At 44.4% G+C, this 22,257-nt stretch overlaps 1 protein-coding gene across 1 annotated transcript in view; it reads right to left on the bottom strand.

Moving 5' to 3' along the window:
- Nucleotides 1-901: 901 nt before the first annotated feature.
- jeb (low-density lipoprotein receptor domain-containing jelly belly protein) overlaps nt 902-22,257 on the bottom strand; it is a 121,972-nt gene continuing 100,616 nt past the window's right edge. Inside the window, exons 2-3 of the mRNA XM_080274757.1 lie at nt 10,866-11,026; nt 902-1,772 (exon numbers count right to left, since the gene is read on the bottom strand). Coding sequence (XP_080130883.1) covers nt 1,710-1,772; nt 10,866-11,026 — 224 coding nt within the window. The 3' untranslated portion in view covers nt 902-1,709. The remainder of the gene's footprint in view (nt 1,773-10,865; nt 11,027-22,257) is intronic.

The following is a 22,257-nucleotide window of genomic DNA, read 5'->3' as shown; positions in this document are numbered from 1 at the left end:
AACCAAACACAACAGCTAGTCCCACGCCTGAAGCATGTAAACAAAGACCCTGATTGGCTAGCTATGGGACAAGCCAAGAGGCGATTGGCTAAATGAGTGATTAAGCCACGTTCCATTTCTCTCCATTAACCCTTCATTTCTGTATTTCTGAACTATATAGATTTTTGCCCATTCCGTTATTTTCACATGAATGGGTTATTTCATCGACACAGATTATTCTCTTATTGTCGTACATTTCTTTTCATTCTCAATTTCTCCACTCATCCATTCAGACCATCAGTATCAACTTTTGTTATTGTAAATTTCCTCTATATTAATTTTCTCATCTTTCTTTCGTAGCTTCCATTCCACTCACGAGGGAAAACTTAGCTCCTCTCTCTCGTCATCATCACCACTTTTCTTCTCTCAGTCACTGCAACTCACAGATCTTCAGCGACAAATCGACGGTGTTCTCAATTAACCCAAATCCACTCCAGAAAACAGAGTAAGACAGGCAATCCCGCTTCCAATCTTCTCTTGACAATTAATCTCTATCTTGTCTACTTAGTTATTCTCATATTTAATTTGTGTATATCAGCACTGAAGATGGTGACTTATTCTAAATTATTTTTCGCCTAGCGTTGCTTTGGTTGTTACTAACCTGATTTATTTATTTTTATTATTACTTACGCATTTTGCTGCATACCAAGAACACAGTGAGCGACCTATTGAACCCCGTGGCTCAGGTCGGGGTCATTAGGCCGTCAAGTGATCAAGGAACCAGGGTCAGGTCAAGGCAAGCCAGGTCAAAATGCTGGATGGCGAGAGAACAGACCTCGTTTGCTAAAAATGTTCTTTCCTGCTGGATTTTACAGCGAAGGATGTAGAGGATAAGGATGTTTCGTCATGTTGGTCCATCTGGAAATTTGCTGCTGGTGTTTATTTGTTTGTTGACGGTGTTGGTTAGATGTTGCTGATTCTCTGGGAGCGAGATCTGCCTGTCTCTCTGTTCTCAGCCCACTCGTCCACTTGTTTTCGTTCAGCTCAGTGTTCGACCGGGTTTGTCTCCCGATGTGTTATGAAAAACCATGAAGAAAATAAAGAGACACTTCTTCCTATTCTCCTTTATTTGCGTAATTATTGCGGAAAGTAGGATTATTATTACTTATTATTGCACTCTGGTCGCAATAGCACTTGCAATTTGCACCATATGAAACGCAATAACACGAAACTAATAGCAAAAAAAAAAAAAAAAAAAAAAAAAAAAAAACGGTGTTCTTAAATGCTGGTGTCCGCCGGGCGATGGTGGAAGTAGTGGCAGCTGTGAATGTTGGTAGTTGTGGTGACCTTCTTACATCCCGGGCGTCTCCGATGGTGGTAGTAGGTTTGTTGATGTCAATGGGGGACGGAGGCTGGCCCGTCTATTGCAATGTAGAAGAATGAAGGAGGGGAGAGGGAGTCGGGAGGAGAATGTGGGGAGCAAGAGGAAGAAGAAGAGGAGGAAAAGGAACATTTAGGAATTAGGATTTGGGGACCTCCGACCATTTCTCAAATCCACTGAGGACTCCGAAGTTGAGGAACCAGCGGGCAGGAGGTTTGGGTATAAAGATGTAGGATAATATTTTGGATGGGGATTTAGGAGCATGAGGATGTCAGGAATAGGGGGGTGAGGATTTAAGGGCATTTTAAGGATATTTTAGGGATGGCTTCCTTCGGGATGCTCACTTCCATCACTTGCCACCTCGCGCCCACCGGATGATGGCATCTGCTAGCACATCCAAGTGTGCCTTCGTCTGTGCAGGAGAAAAGACACATATTATCAACCGTGAAAATATTGATAATTTAATGTTGGAATGATATCACAAAATCAAATCCATGCTACTGCTACTACTACTACTACTATTACTACTACTACTGCTACTACTACTACTATTACTACAACAACAACTACTACTGATAATAATAATAATAATAATAATAATAATAATAATAATAATAATAATAATAACAATAATAATAATACAGGCAATGTTTCTTATGACAGATCTTTAAATGATTTACTTCCAATGCTGGAGTGAAAAATGATGTGTTATGTCCCTGTGGTTGTTGATACACACACACACACACACACACACACACACACACACACACACACACACACACACACATTATCCTCTCGTGCTTCAATCTCTACCTGAAAACTGCTGTTACATGGTCCAAACATTTTCCGTGGATGCTGGCCATCATCACAAAGCAGTATTGTCCTGCAGTAAAATTCCGATTTTTGTTTTTGAGTGAGTGTATTTGTTATTCTGATCCGATATAAAGGAGTGAGGGGAAGAAAAAAACACTTGTGAGAAAAAAAGGCTCAAGTATTATTACTTAAAAATAAAATATTAGCATCCTTTACGGTTCTACATTACTGGATTACCGTGTTTAAAAATATTTACAAATGTTTACCCATAATTTCAATGCCCTAGCATAAATTCTGAGTAATGACAATTTAAGCAGTGATGTTGTTTTAAGATCAGAATAATATCTTTTAGTACCCGTCCTTGGGAACGAGTATTTTTTTCACTCGACTTGTGTACTTGTTTGTTTGTGTGTTTGTCTGTGTCTGTCTGTTAACAACTGTACGCGAGAACTATAGATGCGATTTTGACTAAATTACAGGGATGATGGGCTATGACCTTCTGATCACCTGATTAAATTTTGGGCCAAATTGGGCCAAGGCCCAGGCTATAGGGCCAAAAAATGTAAAACAAAAAGAGGGGGGGAAGGGTAAAAATCGTTTTTCACCATAACTCCTTTCAAATTCGTCATATCGACATGAAACCCAAACCTAAAGGTGCATCTTTCAAATTTGCATCCTATAATAAACCTCATTACATCAGAGGGGTCACCCGCCAGTTAATGGTAGGGGGTCAATATCAGGTGGGTCTGGCCTAAAATTTCAAATGGACAAAAATCGTCCATTTTCACCCGGTTTACTCTAAATTTGATATGTGACATCTTTGACTAGATATCCTGTTGTGTTTATACGTTAGCACTAAAATGACTGCCGGGGATGGGTATGCTGTGCCTTGGCACCGCTTCTTGTTGTATGCGTTAAGCTAAACATTTTTCTAATACCATTATGTGAAATATAAAGTACTAATGTGTTCTTTAGGCTAGAACTGCTTCTCAGATGTTTACTTATAACTAAGAATTCACTTTTCACTACACAAATTACAACAAATTTGCGATATATTGAAGGCTCTTACAGAGTTGCACTGATATTCTGAATATTTCTTTACAAGACTCTACCAATAGTCTGAATTTTCTAAAAGGTTTTACTGATATGCCAAAGGTTGACCAACATTTTTGCAATAATCTAAAGGTGTTTCCAAACTAATATTCTGAAGCCCATTTCAAAGAACCCATTCCGTCCTCTGATGGGTTTTACAAAGTCTAAGTTATATTTTCAATTTATTACAAAGTTTTAGTGACATTCTGAAGGTTATTAAAAAAATGACAATATTCTGAACTATTTCCCAGTCTTTTAGAGCTAGTCCTAGTTATTGTATTTCAACTTTTTATCTCAATTCTGATCTTTTTAAGTTCACGAATTAACTGGCATTTTAAAAGAACTTTAATGACAAAATGAGTTTTTACACAGCTTTAGTTATATTCTGAATGTCTGATCAATTTTAGTAGCACTGCGAAGGTTTGAACAAAGTTATGGCAATATTCTGGAAGTTTTCAAGGAGTTTAGCGATGTCAGTAGTACTCTGAAGAGTTTTGCAAAGTTTTAGCTATATTCCAAAGGTTTTATTTTACAGTCTTCAATATATTCTGAAAGTTTTCGAAATATTATAAATATACTGATGGCTTTTGTAAAGTGTTAGTGATATTTCAAAGGTTTTTCCACAGTTTTAATGATATTCTGGAGGTTCCTACGAATTTTTAGCAATATTCAGAAGGTTTAAACGAACATCTGGCCATATCAGTAAGGTTTCGGCAAAGATTCAATAATATTCTGAAGGTATCTGCAAACTCGCACCATTCTCAAGGGTTCTCCAAAGTGTTAGTTGGATTCTGAAGGTTCTTGCAAAGTTTTAACAATATTTCAAAGATTTTTACACAATTTTAGCAATATTATGAAAATTTTCGCAGAATTTAACGGGAAATTCTAAAGCTTTACATAGTTTTTGCAGTATTCTGATGATTTTTCTTGTGTGTTGTTTTCTTAATGTTGTGGCACAGAGCTTAACTTAGATGGCCTCAGAACTAGCCTATAGAGAAAAACTACCTGGAAAAGAACAGATAAGTGGGAACCAGCCTACAAAGAACAAGAACCTGATAGAAAAGACAAGAGGAAAGGTGTAAAAGAGTGACACACTAAAAGGGATAATTAAAGACCAAAAACATCTCTTGGGGTGATGAAAAAGTATAGTGGGGTAATAAAAGTCAGGATGTGGAGGAACGAAAAACATCTCATGGGTAAGAGTAATAACAGTACCTGGTATATTATTAACCCGTAAGGGAGCAAGAAGCTGGAGTAAGAAAAAACCTTTCTCTTATTGTAATTAGGCATAAGAATGAAACTAAAAGCCAGTTCATGTGGAGAGCAACTCTATGGCAATATACGTCCACACTCACGAACGTTCTGGGGCAAGAAAAACACACATTAATGAAAGTTTCAGAAACATTTTGATGACCATTTTTCAATACTTTCAAACTTTGTACTGTATAGTCAAAACAGAAAACAGATGGAGTGAGATTATATTTATGAATATGAAGATTTAGGGATTAAAATTGTCTCTTAATCCATAGGAGAAATTATTGCCTTCCACGGTTGGTTTAGCATTAGGATTTTTTTTTTACTTCCAAATGAACCTTTATATTTCCCCCCGTTGGGTGTATGATGATAGGGCTGTGCTGCTGAACTTCATGTTTTCAGAACACTTCATGATTGTATTATGTGCATCTCTAATGACTATGTCCGAAAGCGGGTGTTAAAAAAAGAAAAACAGAACAAAAAGAAAAAGAGTAATGATTGTCGAGATAGAAGTTAAATAACACTGTAAGAAGCAGATATCATTCCGCATATACTCTAACTTGGCCTAAAATTGCCATCTCTCCATCTTCAATGTTGCACTGTAACAAAAGAATGACACTAGAATATGGTGCTAGTCATGAAGAAGTGCTATGGAAAGAATGTAGTCTCGCAGCATTGTCTTTCTGCAACTGAGCTGGGTGAAATAAGCTGCAAAAGAACGAACACCTGGGCCAAGGTAATGTGAAGCCCGTACGGTAGGAAAGGCTTTAACTTGCAGATTACATGTACAGTTGCGGACAGCAGTAGTGTGCCATATTTTACTCTACAGTATTATGAAACAATGATATAATAGTGATGATGATGATGATGATGATGATGATGATGATTGTGAGGTTAAATTATGCTAGTATATCAACAACTGTTACTACCAATACTACTGCTACTACTACTACTACTACTTCCACCTCCACTAATCTTATCAATAATCATCCTTTCTTTGTTCCTAACGGCCATTAACCGCTACCAACTGCCTCATTACACCTCTAACTGCCTCCATCCAATGCCGCACTATTCACACCATCTTCGCCGCCTCCAGAAGATTTTATTTTGAACTGGGGGGAGGGTTAGACACAGGGTAAGCCATTCACTTCAGCAAATCTGCCCTATGCTGAGAGAAATCGTCTACAAGGAGCAATAATTGTGGAATGAAAAAACGAAAACAACAACAGCAATAGCAACAACAACAACAATAAACAACGCTACTGTATTATGGTCTTGGTTGGTCTTTTATAACGAAGGGTACTCTCTCTCTCTCTCCCTGATTCGTTCCCTTTGCCTTTATCCCTACCTCTCACCCTCCCTTCTACCTTCCTTTCATCCTTAGCTCTCCCCCTCCCCCTCCCTCTCCCCCCTCCTCTCTCTCATTCTCTCTCTACCACCCCTCCCCTTCCCTCTCTCTCAAATAGGAGGTAAACACAATTACTCTATATACAAACGGAGGAGAGAGAGAGAGAGAGAGAGAGAGAGAGAGAGAGAGAGAGAATAAACAAAAGAGTGGAGGTAAGGCGAGAGTGAGGAGGGAAGATGAAAGGTGAAGGAATGAAGGCAGCGGTGTGGAATAACAACGGGAAGGAGAGAGAGTGGAGCAGAAGGAAGGGTGGAGGAGGGAGGGAGGAAGGGAGAGAGAGAGAAAGAGGGAGGGAGGACTGAGGGAGAAAGAGAAGAAGGAAAAGAGGAAAAGGGAGGTAGGACAAAGGGAGAGAGAGAGAGAGAGAGAGATGAGACATTAAGATTAGTGGAAAAAGGAAGAGAAAAAACAAGGAAGATCAGAAGAAAAAGAAGAAGGAAAGGAAAGAGAGAAAGAAGAAAGGATGGAGGGAATTGAGGGAGGGAGGGAGGGAGGGAGGGAGAAAAAATGGAAAAGGAAAAGGAAGGAAGAGAGAAGGAGCGAGAGCAAGGTGAAGAAAAGAAGCGAAGGAAGGAGAGGAAAACAGAAGGAAGGAGGGAATGAAAGAATGAATGAAGGAAGGAAAAGGAAGGAAGAGAAAGAAAGAAGAAATGAAGGAAGGAAGGAAGGAAGGAGGGAAGAAAGGAAGGAAGGAGGGAAGGACGAAAAGGAAGGGATGAAGGAGTGACTGAATGAATGAAAGAAAGAAGGAAAGAAGGAGGAAAGTGAAATAATGTGAGGACAGAAGACAAAAGGAATGATAATAAAACTAAAGGAGGAAGCGAGAGGAGAAAGAGTAAGAAAAAGAGAGGAAAGAAGGAGGGGGAGAAAGAGAGGAGGAGGAGAGGAGGGAAACAGAAGAGTAAGTAAAGAAAAGAATGGGAAGAAGGAAGGAGAGAGGGAGTAAAGAAGGATTTGAAAGGGAAGGAAGGAGAAAAAGAAGGAGAGAGAGAGAGAGAGAGAGAGAGAGAGGAGAGAAGGAATGAAAATGGAGTGAGAGAAAAAAGTGAGAGAGAAAGAGAGGGAGAGAAAACGAAAGACAATTAGACTTTACCTCTCCTTAGCAACGAACACCCTACCTCACCCTCACCCCCCTCCCTCACCCTCACCCCCACTCTTACCCTCACCCCCATCCCCACCCTCACCCTCACCCCCACCCTCACCCTCACCCTCACTCCCCACCCTCACCCCCACCCTCACCCTCACCCTCACTCCCCACCCTCACTCCCCACCCTCACCCTCACCCTCACTTCTACACCTCACCCTCACTTTCACCCTCACCCTCACTTCTACACCTCACCCTCACTTTCACCCTCACCTTCATTCTTCCATCCTTACTCCTTCCTCTGTCCTTACTACACCGCTTCTCCCTGTATCCTCACTCCCTTACCTACACCCTCACTCCCTTTTACCTATCCTCACCCCCCCCTCCTTTCTAACGTCACTCCCCCTCCTTTCTCTTTCCATCTTACCTAACGTCCATGCTCTCTCTCACTCTCTCTCTCTCTCTTCCCCAAACAAATAATTTCCCCTTCCTATTCCCCGTCAGGTCTCATCATCGCTGTCTGTCTCTTTTCCTAGTGTTTTTCTTCCTAATCTGTCTTTATATCCAATTTCTTGTTCTCATTTTTCTTCCCCACGTGATCGGGATAAATTTAGCGCTTGATTCCAGGTATCGTTAGGTGCTCTCTCTCTCTCTCTCTCTCTCTCTCTCTCTCTCTCTCTCTCTCTCTCTCTCTCAATTTCCTGGTATATATTTCCTTTAACTACTTCTCCGTGACCCCTAAAGGAGAATGGTGGACTGGGGGGGGGGGAAAGGCAGTCTCAGCCTGCAGTCCACCGAGTTCAAGCTTCACATGACTCTGGGACCAAAGAACCACTACTACACTTAATGCTTTGAGAATAAAAGAAATCTGTACCACTCCTGCTGACAATGGACGATTTTATGCACCGCTTAAAAACGCAGGTGATGATGTTGATGATGATGATGATGGTGATGATTCTGGAATGTGAATAATAATGATAATAAAAAATAATAATAATACTGTAATCTATCTTTATACCTAGGCTGCTTCCCTCAAACAAAAGGGGAATAATAATAATAATAATAATAATAATAATAATAATAATAATAATAATAATAACAATAATAATGACAATAATAATAATGATGTTAATAATAATAATAATAATAATAATGATAATACCAGAAGACGCCATTCACCCCACGTAATTCCCACTACAGGTAAAGCAAACGTCCTTTCCCTTCCCCCAGCTTCTCTCAGGGTAAATAAAATCTCTTGAAGGCAGCAGGAATGAAGTATAAAAGAGGCCGCTACAGTACAAATTTTGGCTATATTTCATTACCACAGAATCCTTCCTAGCGCCTCTTCTTTAGCGATTTATTTTGCTTATTCTCCCCTATTCCCCTATATTCTCCAGTATTCTCCCCTAACATCTTCTCCGAAGCGATTTATTTTGCTTATTCCTCCTTACTATCCTCTCCTGTGTAAATTAAATCACTCAGATGCCACCATACTCAGCCTAAATAACACAGCAATTGATATTAACTTGCCATACCCAAAAATAAATCGCTAAGGAAGTGGCGCTGAGATTACGAACCCACGTCAGTCGTGTTTTGCCGCATCCTGACCTGTCCTGGCTTTCGCTGCCCTTCAATGGACAGCTTTCAACTCCCCTATTCAGTTCTGGTGTGACTTTTTTCCCGTCATACAAAAGCCGGCCCTCAACTCTCCTAGTCAGTCTTTATCCTGTCGTTCAGTGTCTAATGTTTGGCCATATTGTACGTGGTATATGGGTCTTCGTATCACCGTTCCTTTATCGATTTATTTTGCACATTACACCTTGACACTCTTGTATGCTATTTCCATTGCTTTAAAATCGACACAATTTGCATCAGTTCCATAAAAGAGGATATTGATGTGTCATGAAGAGAATAAATTGCTAAGGAAGAAGTGTTGCGAAATCTACAAATAGCACACGGCCCAATATCCTGGTCTGAACTCTTGTATTCAGCTTCGTCCCGTCCTGGTGTGGCCTGTGTTGTGTGATTAACATGCCCACCCTCTACCCCACTGTGTCGTACCCTGCCATTCCCACATCACGCCCACTCCTGCCCCTCATTCCTCTCCCCTGTCCCCCCCCCCTTACTCTCCCCTGTCCCTCATTACCCTCACCTGTCCCTCATTACCCTCACTTGTCCCTCATTACCCTCCCCTGTTCCTCATTACCCTCACCTGTCCCTCATTACCCTGACCTGTCCCTCCCTCCCTCCATTCCCCACTTCCTATGTTCTGTCTCGTCACTAGCTGCATTGTACAATAAAGGTTACTACCTTATCCTCCCACTCTTTTCCTACTCTGTCCTGCTCTGTCTTGTCCTGCTTTGTCCTACCCTGTTCTGACCTGTCCTACCTTGTCCTGCCTTGCCTTGGCCTGTTTTGCTCTACTATATCTTGCTCTGTCCTGTCCTACCTAGCCCCGCCTGCCCTTACTCTATCTTGTCAGGCACTACTCTACTTTGCCTTGTCCTACCTTGTCCTGCCCTACCCTGTCCTGCCTTGTGTTTCCCTATCCTTCACTGGTCTGCATTGTCTTGTTCTGCCCTACCCTGCCCTGCCCTGCCTTGCTCTGCCCTGTCCTATTGTACCCTGTCCTGCCCTCCTATGCCCTGCCCTGTCCTGTCTTGCCATGCTTTGTGTTACCCTGTTTTGTCTTGTTCTTTTTTGTCCTGCCATATCATGATTTTACCTACCTACCCTTCTCTGCCCTACCCTGCCCTACAATATCTTACCTGCCCTTCTCTGCCCTACCCTGCTCTACAATATCCTACCATACCATGTGCTTCTCTGCTCTATTCACCCCTAACCCACTGTATCCTTCTCTGTCCTACACTACCTTACCGTACCTATCTGCCATACACTGCCCTGCTCTCTTCTACCCTAACCTGCCCTTCTTTGCCTTACTCCGCCCTGTCTATCCCAGTCCTCTTCAGTCCTGGTGTGCACTACGATTTCTTACACTAACCTACCCCGGACTCACCTACTATGCCCTACCCTGCCCTATAGTACCTAACCTTACTATACCCTGCTCTTCTCTTTCCTACCCTGCTCTCCAGTCATCCACCTTATCTTATGTTTCCATACCCTGCCCTGCCCTACCTTTCCCTAGCCTTCTTTACCCTACCCGGCCATAACCTAATCTTCTCTGTTATTCTCTGTCAATACTTGCTCTTTCCCACCCTGCTCTGGCCTGCTTCACCCCGCCTCTCGGTATTGTACAACATGGCTTGCTCTCTGTCATACCGGGCCCTGTCATGTTCACCCCTAACCTAATACCTTGGCTTTCATGTCTGCCTGTCCTCTTTTTTGCCTACCTAGTTCCGTCCTGCCCCGCCCCACCCCGCCTCGCCCTGCCCTGCCCTGCCCTGCCCTGCCCTGCTCTGCTTGCCCTGCCCTGTTGCTTTACCCTTATAGTTCACCGTTTTGTAAACGATGTAAAACTGTCTGTCTTACTTTCCCATATCCTGTTCTGCATCTGTCCTGTTCATCTCTACTTAAATAATTTGTTTCGGAGTTTTGTTTTGTTTGCTTTTAGTCTCTGTCCATTTCTCCAATTCAGTCCCGCTCTTCCCTGCTCTGCCTTTCACTCCCATGGCCTGCTGTGCCCTACTCTACGCTTCCCTTCCTTTCCCTTCCCTTCCCTTTCCTTCCCTTCACCACCCTGTCCTGCCATGTTCTACTCACCGTTTTGTAGAACATGCACTGCCGTCTGTCCTCGTCTTATCCTACCCTACCATACTCTACCCTTCCGTGCCCTACCTTTCTCCACCCTGTCCTGACCTGTCCTGCCCTGCCCTGCCCTGCCCTGCCCTACTCACCGTTTTGTAGAACATGCACTGCCGTCTGTCCTCGTCCTCTCCGTCGGGACAGTCGATGAATCCGTCACAAAGTACGTGATCGTCGATACAGCGGTAGCGGCCCATGCGGTCAGGGGAGGGGCAGGGGAACCGCTCCATCTGGTCCTCCGCCGCAGGGCAATCTGAGGAACGGGGGTTAGTGATGTTAGTGAGGTTAGTGAGGTTAGTGGAGGGTATGAAGGTTACAACAGATTAGGTTAAACTGAGGTGGATTGGGCAGGGTCGTTAGGTTAGGTTAGGTTAGGTTTGGGTTAGGTGAGGTCTGGTTGGGTTAGGTTGGGTCAGGCTGGGCTTGGTTTGGCTATGCTAGATTTAGTTTTGTGTGGTTAGGTTAGGTTGGGTTGGGTTTGGCTAAGTTAATGGCTGATTTTATTAGGTTAGTTTGAGTCAGACTAAGTTGGGTTAATGAGAAATTGTGAGTGGGGAGTTAAAGTACACTATGCATGAATTAGTACTGTACATGTTCGGGATAAATTAGTACACGTTAGAGTAAAATTAGTACCTTCTAAATTTCCTGAAGAGAACATATTTTTTTTCTCTGTGTCTTCTTCTTGCTGATGTTCTTGTTCTTGATACCAGCGCTCGTTGCCACACCCTTACGACCTTAGTTCTGAGTCGGCTAGCCTTAACGTAACTAAATATATATCAAAGCATGGTATCTGGAGACATATTCCTCAGATTTCCGATTTAGGCCTTTAAAACCATACTGTAGCCTAAAATACTTTCATAAGACGGGCGCTGAACCATCAAAAGTCGGTCACGGAACCACCACAAGACGGCCGTGGAACCACCTCACACTGAAACAATCTTCCCGGTAAGGGCACGTGTTCATCTCTGAATGCGGCTACAGTACGAGGCGAATTAAATCTGACCGTGCCCTCTAGTCTGTTATACACGTTTGAGAGAAAATGGATCTGCTTAGCCTATAAGGGGATACTATACCAGAGGCAAATGTTGCGACAGTAAATCATCCATCAGTAGTTTTGATTCCGTGTATTCTGTTAAAACCACACACTAGGCTCTCCGTTCCCTGAGGAGGTCCAGCAGGCTTCAGTACACCGCCAGATGCCACAGAACACCCTCACATGTCACCAGCTGGACATTAATACCGAAGCGTCTATACTGAAACATGGTAGGGATGTTTTGCAGCATGTTGGAGGGTGTTGTGAAGCTAACCCGAGGCAATTTTAACGATATTCACTCATATAAACATAACCTAATCCTTTTTATTATCCTATCAGCGGCGTAAGGGTCAGGGGCTAGGCTACTGGATATTCAAACTCTCTAGCAATCTGTTCGACAGTGATCAACCCTGCGATGTTTGGTCAGAAGTTCACTCTACCGACCAGAGATATTAAACTGGTGAAAGGAAAGGTGGTAGATAGAAAGTGAGAGAGAGAGAGAGAGAGAGAGAGAGAGAGAGAGAGAGAGAGAGAGAGAGAGAGAGAGAGAGAGACGAAGAAAACAGAAAACCAAAAAGAACGCGATGAACGATGATAAATTTATGACAAACCAAAGAAAAGGAAGGGAAAAAAGACTGAAAGAGAAGAAATTAGAGACCTCTTTAATACAGATAAATAACAGCACAAAACCATCAACCCAACCCAATTGTTTAACACGAAATAGTCCGCATGTAGGAGGAACGGGGGAAAAGTACCGGCAAACGAGCAAGGATTAAGAAATAGGAAAGGGAAGGAAAAGAAAAGTGAATCAATAGAAGATGAGGAAATAGAAGAGGAAATAGAAGAGAGTCAGGCAAATAGAAGAAGAGAGAAAGAAAAAATCGAGCAAATGAAAGAAGGGGCAGGCTGTAAAAATATGAAAAACTATAAAAAAAAAGAAGTTTACAATGAGTTGGAAATTTTCGTTCTTTCTGTAGGTTATTTCCCGTAGCTCAATAGCAGAATAATTCAATAATACGGCTCTACATCCTTCCCACAAGCTCTTCTTCGTGATAAGCATCATATTCCAGCGTTTATTTCTCACAGATCAATAAGAATATGACCCTACATCGTTTCCATAGCACTTCCTCGTGACTAGTACCACATTCTAGCATTAATATCTTGTAAAAGTTCTATGGCAAAGTAAGACTCTAGCCAACCACGGCAAGACAGTCTTCCGTAACCCTTCTTCGTGAGTATCACCTTATTCAACCATAGTGTTAATTTCGTGTAACTCAGTGGTGAAATAAGAGACTGCTGGATTTGTATACTTTCCATCCCACTTCTTCGTGACTAGTACCATACTGTAGTGATAGTATCTTGCTATATACTGTATAATGACAATACTGCTGCACTACATCCTTTCCTTCCACGGTACTTCTTCGTGACTAGCATCAGCTTCTACTACTGATCTCTTATTGCAGTTCAGTATGCAAGATGGAGAGACTGCAATTTTAGGCCAGGTCGGTGTGGACAGAGACCAGCACAATACTACGGCTGTACTTCCTCTACACAGCACTTCTCCGTGACTAGCACCAGACTCCACTGATACTCTCTCACTACACCTCAGGGCTCAAGATGAAGGGACTGTAATAGGTAACTTCAGGATACAGTATTCCATGCACTGCAACACAACACCACATCACACCACACCAACACTGCAACACAACACCACATCACACCACACCGACACTGCAACACAACACCACATCACACCACACCAACACTGCAACACAACACCACATCACACCACACCAACACTGCAACACAACACCACATCACACCACACCAACACTGCAACACACCACATCACACCACACCAACACTGCAACACAACACCACATCACACCACACCAACACTGCAACACAACACAACACCACACCACATCAACACTGCAACACAACACCACATCACACCACACCAACACTGCAACACAACACCACAACACACCAACACTGCAACACAACACCACACCACACCAACACTGCTACACAACACCGCATCACACCACACCAACACTGCAACACAACACCACATCACACCACACCAACACTGCAACACAACACCACATCACACCACATCAACACTGCAACACAACACCACATCACACCACATCAACACTGCAACACAACACCACATCACACCACATCAACACTGCAACACAACACCACATCACACAACATCAACACTGCAACACAACACCACATCACACCACACCAACACTGCAACACAATACAACACCACACCACATCAACACTGCAACACAACACCACATCACACCACACCAACACTGCAACACAACACCACAACACACCAACACTGCTACACAACACCACACCACACCAACACTGCTACACAACACCACATCACACCACACCAACACTGCAACACAACGCCACATCACACCACACAAACACTGCAACACAACACCACATCACACCACACAAACACTGCAACACAACACCACATCACACCACACCAACACTGCAACACAACACCACATCACACCACATCAACACTGCAACACAACGCCACACCACACCAACACTGCAACACGCCACATTACACCACACCAACACTGCAACACAACACCACATCACACCACATCAACACTGCAACACAACGCCACACCACACCAACACTGCAACACGCCACATTACACCACACCAACACTGCAACACAACGCCACATCACACCACACCAACACTGCAACACCACACCACATCACACCACACCACATCACACCACACCACACCAACACTGCAACACAACGTCACATCACACCAACACTGCAACACAACACCACATCTCACCACACTGCAACACAACACCACATCAACACTGCAACACAACACCACATCACACCACATCAAGACTGCAACACAACGCCACACCACACCAACACTGCAACACGCCACATTACACCACACCAACACTGCAACAGAACGCCACATCACACCACACCAACACTGCAATACAACACCACACCACACCAACACTGTAACACAACGCCACATCACACCAACACTGCAACACAACACCACATCACACCACACTGCAACACAACACCACATCACACCACACTGCAACACAACACTACATCACACCACATCAACACTGCAACACATCGCCACATCACACCACACCAACACTGCAACACAACACCACATCACACCACACCAACACTGCAATACAACACCACATCACACCACACCAACACTGCAACACAACACCACATCACACCACACCAACACTGCAACACACCAGCAAACCTGTATTGAAATTATAGATAAAATTATAGGTAGTATTTCAAGCACTGTTATTATTCTATCAGGTTGGATGGGAAAAAAGAAAATTGTTTTGTCAGAGATGAGTTAATTTTTATCTCTTTGCTTTTCACAACTTCTGCTATTACTGTTTTTATTATTATTATTATTATTATCATTATTATTATTATTATTATTATTATTATTATTATTGTTGTTGTTGTTATTATTATCATATATTATTATCATCATCATCCGCCTCTTTTACCATCTTCAGGCAAGGTTAGGTAGGGTCCAGTGAGCAAGGAAAAGGAAAATAATCATGAAAGAGAGAGAATTTTTAAATATCCTTTCCAAAGCACTTCTTCGTGACTAGCATTACATTGTGGCGTTAATCTAGTGTTAAACCTATGCATTCGAGATGGAGAGATGGCAATTTTAGGCCAAGTTAAGGTGAAAAGAATACAAAACAAGACCCTATCACAGCCATTATTGTGCTGTGTTTTATTGAGTGCAGGGGATAGGTGGATCAGGGATACGTATAAAACCAGGCAGTGGATCCGCCTGGCTATATCAGTGACACCGCTTGAAGGCGTCCTTATTCAGTGCCTATAGAAGGTTTGTTTGGAATTAGAACAGTTCGAAGTAATGGAAACAAGATGCACTACACTCTGTTCACTTTAAGTTGGCGTAAAATTGCCACCTTCCCATCTTAAATGCTGAGCTATAACGAGGGATGAGCAAACTGCATGATGGTGCTGGTCACGAAGAAGTGCTACGGAAAGAATGAAGGGCTGTAGCGGCTGTTGCGTTCTCTTTCCATAAATTTCGTAATCGGAGTGAAGTGGCTAATAAAAGAAAGAAAAAGAGAGAGAGAGAGAGAGAGAGAGAGAGAGAGAGAGAGAGAGAGAGAGAGAAACGCACAAAGGAGACATTTTACAGGGATTTTGGGAGAGGTGTTTTTCGTCTGTCTGTCTCTTTCCTCTCTCTCTCTCTCTCTCTCTCTCTCTCTCTCTTTAGTAATTAGCTGACATGTGATGTGAAGCGGCCGTATGAATATTGGCTCCTGTGGGAAAAACTCATGATTCCCGGGGCTAGAATAGTTAATTAATGAAGGTGTGGCCCATTTGTAATTTCTCCTATAAATTTTTATTATCTTTAATTTATTTACCCCTACGAGTGATGGGGAGGAAGGGATGATGAGGGAGGAGGGGAAGGTGAGGGAGGAAGGGAAGATGAGGGAGGAAGGGAAGGTGAGGGAGGAAGGAAAGGTGAGGGAGGGAAGGAAGATGATGAAGAAGGAAGGGGGGGCGGGGTAAGAAGGGAGGGAAGAAGAGTTATAGCAGACCTTCTCAGTCCAGGCAATTATGGAGAGATACCAGTCGCTCTTCCATGAGTGGCGTTAAGTAAGCAGATAACCCCAGCTATTCATATCTAGTCCAACGAATGCCTAAATCTACCAGACCACAAGGCGTCCAGTACGATACCAGAACAAAAAATAAGCAGCATGACCCTAAGAATAAATCCCTAAAGGCATGGTGTTACGTACCACGACCTGCCAACAAGATTACGTGTTTCTGTAGAGGGAGAGAATGGCCTTAGGGGGTAGTGATACAGGGAGGGGTACATGACCATACATTGTGCCGCAGGGAGAGACGGAGGGAGGGAGAGGAGGGAGGGAAAAAGGAAGGGTGAGGAAGGAGGGAAGGTAAGGGAGGAAGGGACGGAGGGAAGGCAAGGAGGCGAGGGAGGAAGTGACGGCGGGAAGGAGAGGAGCTAAGGGAGGAAGGGACTGAGGGAAGGTCAGAAGGTGAGGGAGGAAGGGAGGGAGGGGAGGAGAGGGTGAGGGAGGGAAGGAGAGAGTGAGGGAGGAAGGGACGCAGTGAAGGAGAGAAGGTGAAGGAGGAACGGAAGGTGAGGAAGATGGGAGGGAGGCTGGGTAAGGAAGGACGGAGGGAGGAACGAAAGGAAGCTGAGGAAGGAAGGAAGAGGGAGGGAGGAAGGAAGCGAAGGAGGGAAGGTGAGGAACGAAGGAAGAAGAAAGAAAAGGTGGGGACAAGGAGGGAGGGAGGGAAGAGGGGAGGGAAAGGAAGGAGGAAGAGAGGGAAGGAAAGGAAAGACGAAGAGAGGATGGAAGGATGAAAGAGGAAGGGAAGGAAGGTTGGGATGGATAGATGGCGGAAGGAAGGGGTGTAAGGAAGGAGAGGGTGAGGGAGGGCAAGAGGAGAGGAGAGAAAGAGGGAGTCAAGAGGAAAACAAGGGAGGAAAAGGTAAGTCAGGAGGGAAAGAGACAGGATAAGGAAAGAGAGAGGAAAGGAGGAAACAAGGAAGAAAAGGAGGGACGGAGGGAGGGAGGGAGAGAGAGAGAGAGAGAGAGAGAGAGAGAGAGAGAGAGAGAGAGAGAGAGAGAGAGAGAGGAAAGTTCAAGGGTCAGGGTAGGAGCCAGCACAGCATCCCTCTGTCACTGGCTCATCTCCTTTCTCTCTCTCTCTCTCTCTCTCTCCCTCTCTCTCACTCTCTCTCTCTCTCTCTCTCTCTCTCTCTCTCTCTCTCTCTCTCTCTCTCTATATATATATATATATATATATATATATATATATATATATATATGTATATATATATATATATATCTTTCGTCTTCAAGGACTCTCTCTCTCTCTCTCTCTCTCTCTCTCTCATTTGCGGGAGCCCTTTTTTCTCTCATTAATTCTCTCCTCTTTCACCTACATCAACAACCTCTTTCCTCTCTCCCGCCTTCCCTCCTTCCATCCCTCCCTCTCCCTCCCTCCCTCCCTCCCTCCCTCTCCCTCCTTCCTTCCCTCTCCACCAGTATTTCTTCTCCTTCACCCATCCCTTTCTTTATGTAATATGTCTCTGTCTGTCTATCTGTCTGTCTCCCTTCTTTGCCACCGCTGTCTTTTGGCTATCAGTTATGTTATTAATTACATATCCTACAGTAAACAGTTTCAAAAGGACCCGTAGTGCTCTCTCTCTCTCTCTCTCTCTCTCTCTCTCCATAGGGTTTTGTAGAGGTATACTGATGAGGCGGGAGGGATCAATACGGTAAATGAGGAGGGAGGGAGGGAGGGAGGAGAAAGGAGAGGAAGAAGAAGAGATAATGATGGAAGGAAACAGATAAAGAGGAAAGGAGAATGGAGAGAGAGAGAGAGAGAGCCGCCTTCACTCACACACTTCAAAACAACCTAGCCACACACACACACACACACACACACACACACACACACACACACACACACACACACACACACACACACACACACACACACACACACACCACACACACACACACACACACACACACACACACGAGGGTCCTCAGTGCACTCAATTCCCGCAACGCACTCAACATGGTGGGCACGCAAAGAGGACGAGACTACAGTATGTTGCAGTGTATGTTCATTGTCTTCCCTCAATCTACATCCATTTATATGTTTGACTGGGTGACAGGGAGGGAGGGAGGGAGAGAGGAAGGGAGGGAGAGGAAGGGAGAGAGGGATGGAAGAGAAGGTGAAGGGAAAGAGGGAGGGAAGGGGATGTGAAGAGAAAGAGGAAGGGAAGGGTAAGGGAAGGTGAAGGGAGAGAGGGAGGGAAGGGGAGGTGAAGAGAGAGAGGAAGGGAAAGGGATGTGAAGAGAAAGAGGGAGGGAAAGGGAGGGGAAGGGAGAGAGTGAGGGCAGGGGAGGTGAAGGGAAAGAGGGATGGAAGAGTAAGGGAAGGGAGAGAGGGAGAGAAGAGGAGGTGAAGGGAGAGAGGGAGGAAAGGGCAGGGGAAGGGAGAGAGGGAAGGAAGGGGAGGTGAAGGGAGAGATGATGGGGTAGGAGAGACAGGGAAAGAATGTAGGTGGGTGGGGGAAGAGGGGAAGCAATGAGATGGGGAGGAAGGTGGGGAGCATGGGAGTGAATGAAGGAAAAACTCGAAGAAAAGAGGAAGGAAAGTGGAAGGATAGAAGGAGGGAGGGAAAAGAGGTGGAGGTGAAGGGAGGGGAGGGAAGAGGAGGGAGAGAAATTGAGTACAAAGGAGAGCAACAGCAAAAGCCCTGTTGTTCCTATCGCGGCTGTTTGGTGGGAGAGGGAGGAGGAGGACGAGAAGGGAAGGAAGGGGAGGTGGGGTGGGAGGCTGCGGGTGAGGGAGAGATGGAGAGATGAGGCAGGGAGGGAAAGAAGGAAGAGGGAGGGGTGAAGGAAAGAGGCGGGAAGAAGGGAAGGAGAAGAGGGGGGACGAGAGAGGGGAATGTGCAGGGAGAGAATGGAATAGAGCGAGGAAGGTGTTGGAAGTGAGAGAAGGGGAGGCAGAGGAGGGCGAGATGAAGGAGAAGCAAAAGGGAGAGGGAGGGGAGGGAAGTAAGGGAGAGGATAGGCAGGAGGGGGACATGGGTAGGGAGGAAGGAGGGGAGGGAAGATAAAGTTAGGAGGGAGGAAGAAAGGAGGGAAGACTAGGGGGGGAAGAGAGAAAGAAGGAATGGCTGGGAAGGGAGGAAAGAGGTGGAGTAGAATTGGAGGCAGAGGAAGGAAGGGAAGGAAGGAACATGTGAGAGAGAGAGAGAGAGAGAGAGAGAGAATGGGAAAAAGAAGAGGAAGGAGGAGAGGAGGAAGGAAAAAGATGATAATGAAATAAAAAAAAAGAATAAAAAAGAGCACAGACAAAGTTAAGGTGGGAGGAAGGCTGAAGGTAAATCAATGGAGAGGAGAGGAGAAGAGAGGAGAGGAGAGGAGAAGAGAGGAGAGGAGAGGAGAGGAGAGGAGAGGAGAAGAGAAGAGAGGAGAAAGAGAGGAAAGGAAAGGAGAGGAGAGGAGAAGAGAGGAGAGGAGAGGAGAGGAGAGGAGAGGAGAAGAGAGGAGAGGAGAAGAGAGGAGAGGAGAGGAGAGGAGAGGAGAGGAGAGAGGAGAGGAGAGGAGAGGAGAAGAGAGGAGAGGAGAAGAGAGGAAAGGAGAGGAGAGGAGAGGAAAGGAGAAGAGAGGAGAGGAAAGGAGCGGAGAGGAGGGGAGAAATGTGTATGAGAGAGGAGACGAGAGGTGAGGAGAGGAGGAGAGAAGAGAAGAGAAGAGAGGAGGAGAGAAGAAAAGAAATGAGACGAGGAGAGAAGAGAAGAGAGGAGAAGAGAGGAGAGGAGAAGAGAGGAGAGGAGAGGAGAGGAGAGAAGAGAGGAGAGGAGAGGAGAGGAGAAGAGAGGAGAGGAGAAGAGAGGAAAGGAGAGGAGAGGAGAGGAAAGGAGAAGAGAGGAGAGGAAAGGAGCGGAGAGGAGGGGAGAAATGTGTATGAGAGAGGAGACGAGAGGAGAGGAGAGGAGGAGAGAAGAGAAGAGAAGAGAGGAGGAGAGAAGAAAAGAAATGAGACGAGGAGAGAAGAGAAGAGAGGAGAGAAGGGGAGAAAAGCATATGAGACAAGGGAAGAGAAGAGAAGAGAAGAGAGGAGAGGAGAGGAGAAGAGAGGAAAGGAGAGGAGGGAAGAGAAGAGAACAGCAGAGAAGAGAAGAGAAGGGAAGAAAGGAGAAGAGGGGAGAGGAAAAGAGAGGAAGGTAAGTATGTAAGTTAATAGTGCTGGGGGAAAATAGATGAAGAAATAAAAAAATAACAACAATAACAACAGTAATAATAATAATAATAATAATAATAATAATAATAATAGTGAGTGAAAAGAGTATAGCAGTGAAGGAAATACGTGCTATATCACATCACTAAAGCCTGAAACGTCTGTCTTCGGCACAGATCCCTAACATCTCTACCTTAGCGATTTATTTTTGGATATGGCTGGGTAATATTTATACGTCATTAGGCAGAGTATGGCGACACTGGGCGGATTTATGTAACTCAGAATAGGACAGTAAGGTATAGTAAAGAAAATAAATCGCTTAGGAAAGGGTATTAGGGAGTTAGGAATGAGTCTCCTTGGTTACTACATTCCCTGTCCTAAAACACCCACCCCTCCGTCTTGAATACTGAGTTGTTGCACTACGTTAGCGCTGGAATATGGTGCTAGTCACGAAGAAGTGATGTGGAGGATATAAAATCTTAGTAATGTTTTTTTTTTGTCTCTAAGTGAAATTAACTGCAAAATGAAGAAATTCTGCGCCAAGTTAGGATGAAAAGAGTATAGTCTAATTGATTCTTTCATTTACTACCCCAAAACCATAAAAATATATGAAATAAACAAATATACATCTATCTACCTACCTTTCTATCTATCTATAGCCAGACACCTTAATCCTGTAAGGGGTGGCCACAAACAAATCGCCTACATGTCGCCCTGTCCTCTGCCATTTCGATGCCTTTCCGCCTCCACCCCCCTGTCTCATATACCTCTCCACTCCATCCCTCTATCTCATCCTCGGTCTCTCCCTCCCTCCCCCTCTCCCCCTCTCCACCTCACTCCTCGTTAATCTTTCAGTCTCCATCCTCTCCACAGGGCCAAACCACCTCAGCATTTCTTCTAACGCTTTCTATCACATCCACATCCACACCACAACACTCCTTCACTACCTCATTTGTCAGTCTGTCCCTCTGTGTAACTCCACATGCTCCTCTCAAACAATTCATTTCCACCGCTCTCACTGTCGACTTGTGTCCTTCCAACAAGGTCCAAGCTTCGCTTCCATACGCTTGAGTTGGTATCACAATACTATCATGAGGCGATTTGTTATTTCCATGCTCACATCCCTGTATCTTATCACCGCCTTCAAGGAACCAGCAGCCTTTCATCCATGCTGTACCCTTTCAAGCACTTCATCCTCTAAGCTTCCATTCTTACTCATCACACTACCCAGTACTTAAATGCACTCACATTATCCATTTCCTTATCATACAGCCTCACTGTGCATTCAGTGACTCCATTTCTCTTGAAAACCACAGCGTTACTTTTCCCTACATTCACCTGAAGATGTAGTTTCTTACACACTCTTCCAAACTCATTCACCAAGCCTTGCAGTTCCTCTTCGTCTTCACTTAATACAGTATCATCTGCAAGCAACAGAATAGGAAGTTTCCAAACAAGGCCCTTTCTCGTTAGGGCCGCTCCAGCATCGTCACTGCCCTACCTTGTACCTCTTTTATAACCCCAGCCATATACAGATTGAACATGACACATCCCTGTTTCAATCCAACATTCAGATAGGAAAATTCACTCAGTCAC

The sequence above is a fragment of the Coenobita brevimanus genome, chromosome 59 (genome assembly GCF_032717465.1).
Source record: "Coenobita brevimanus isolate Jiangsu-jjx chromosome 59, ASM3271746v2, whole genome shotgun sequence".
NCBI lineage: Eukaryota > Metazoa > Arthropoda > Malacostraca > Decapoda > Coenobitidae > Coenobita > Coenobita brevimanus.
Note: the sequence above shows the minus strand (reverse complement) of the source record. Positions and strands in the feature narration are given on the sequence as shown.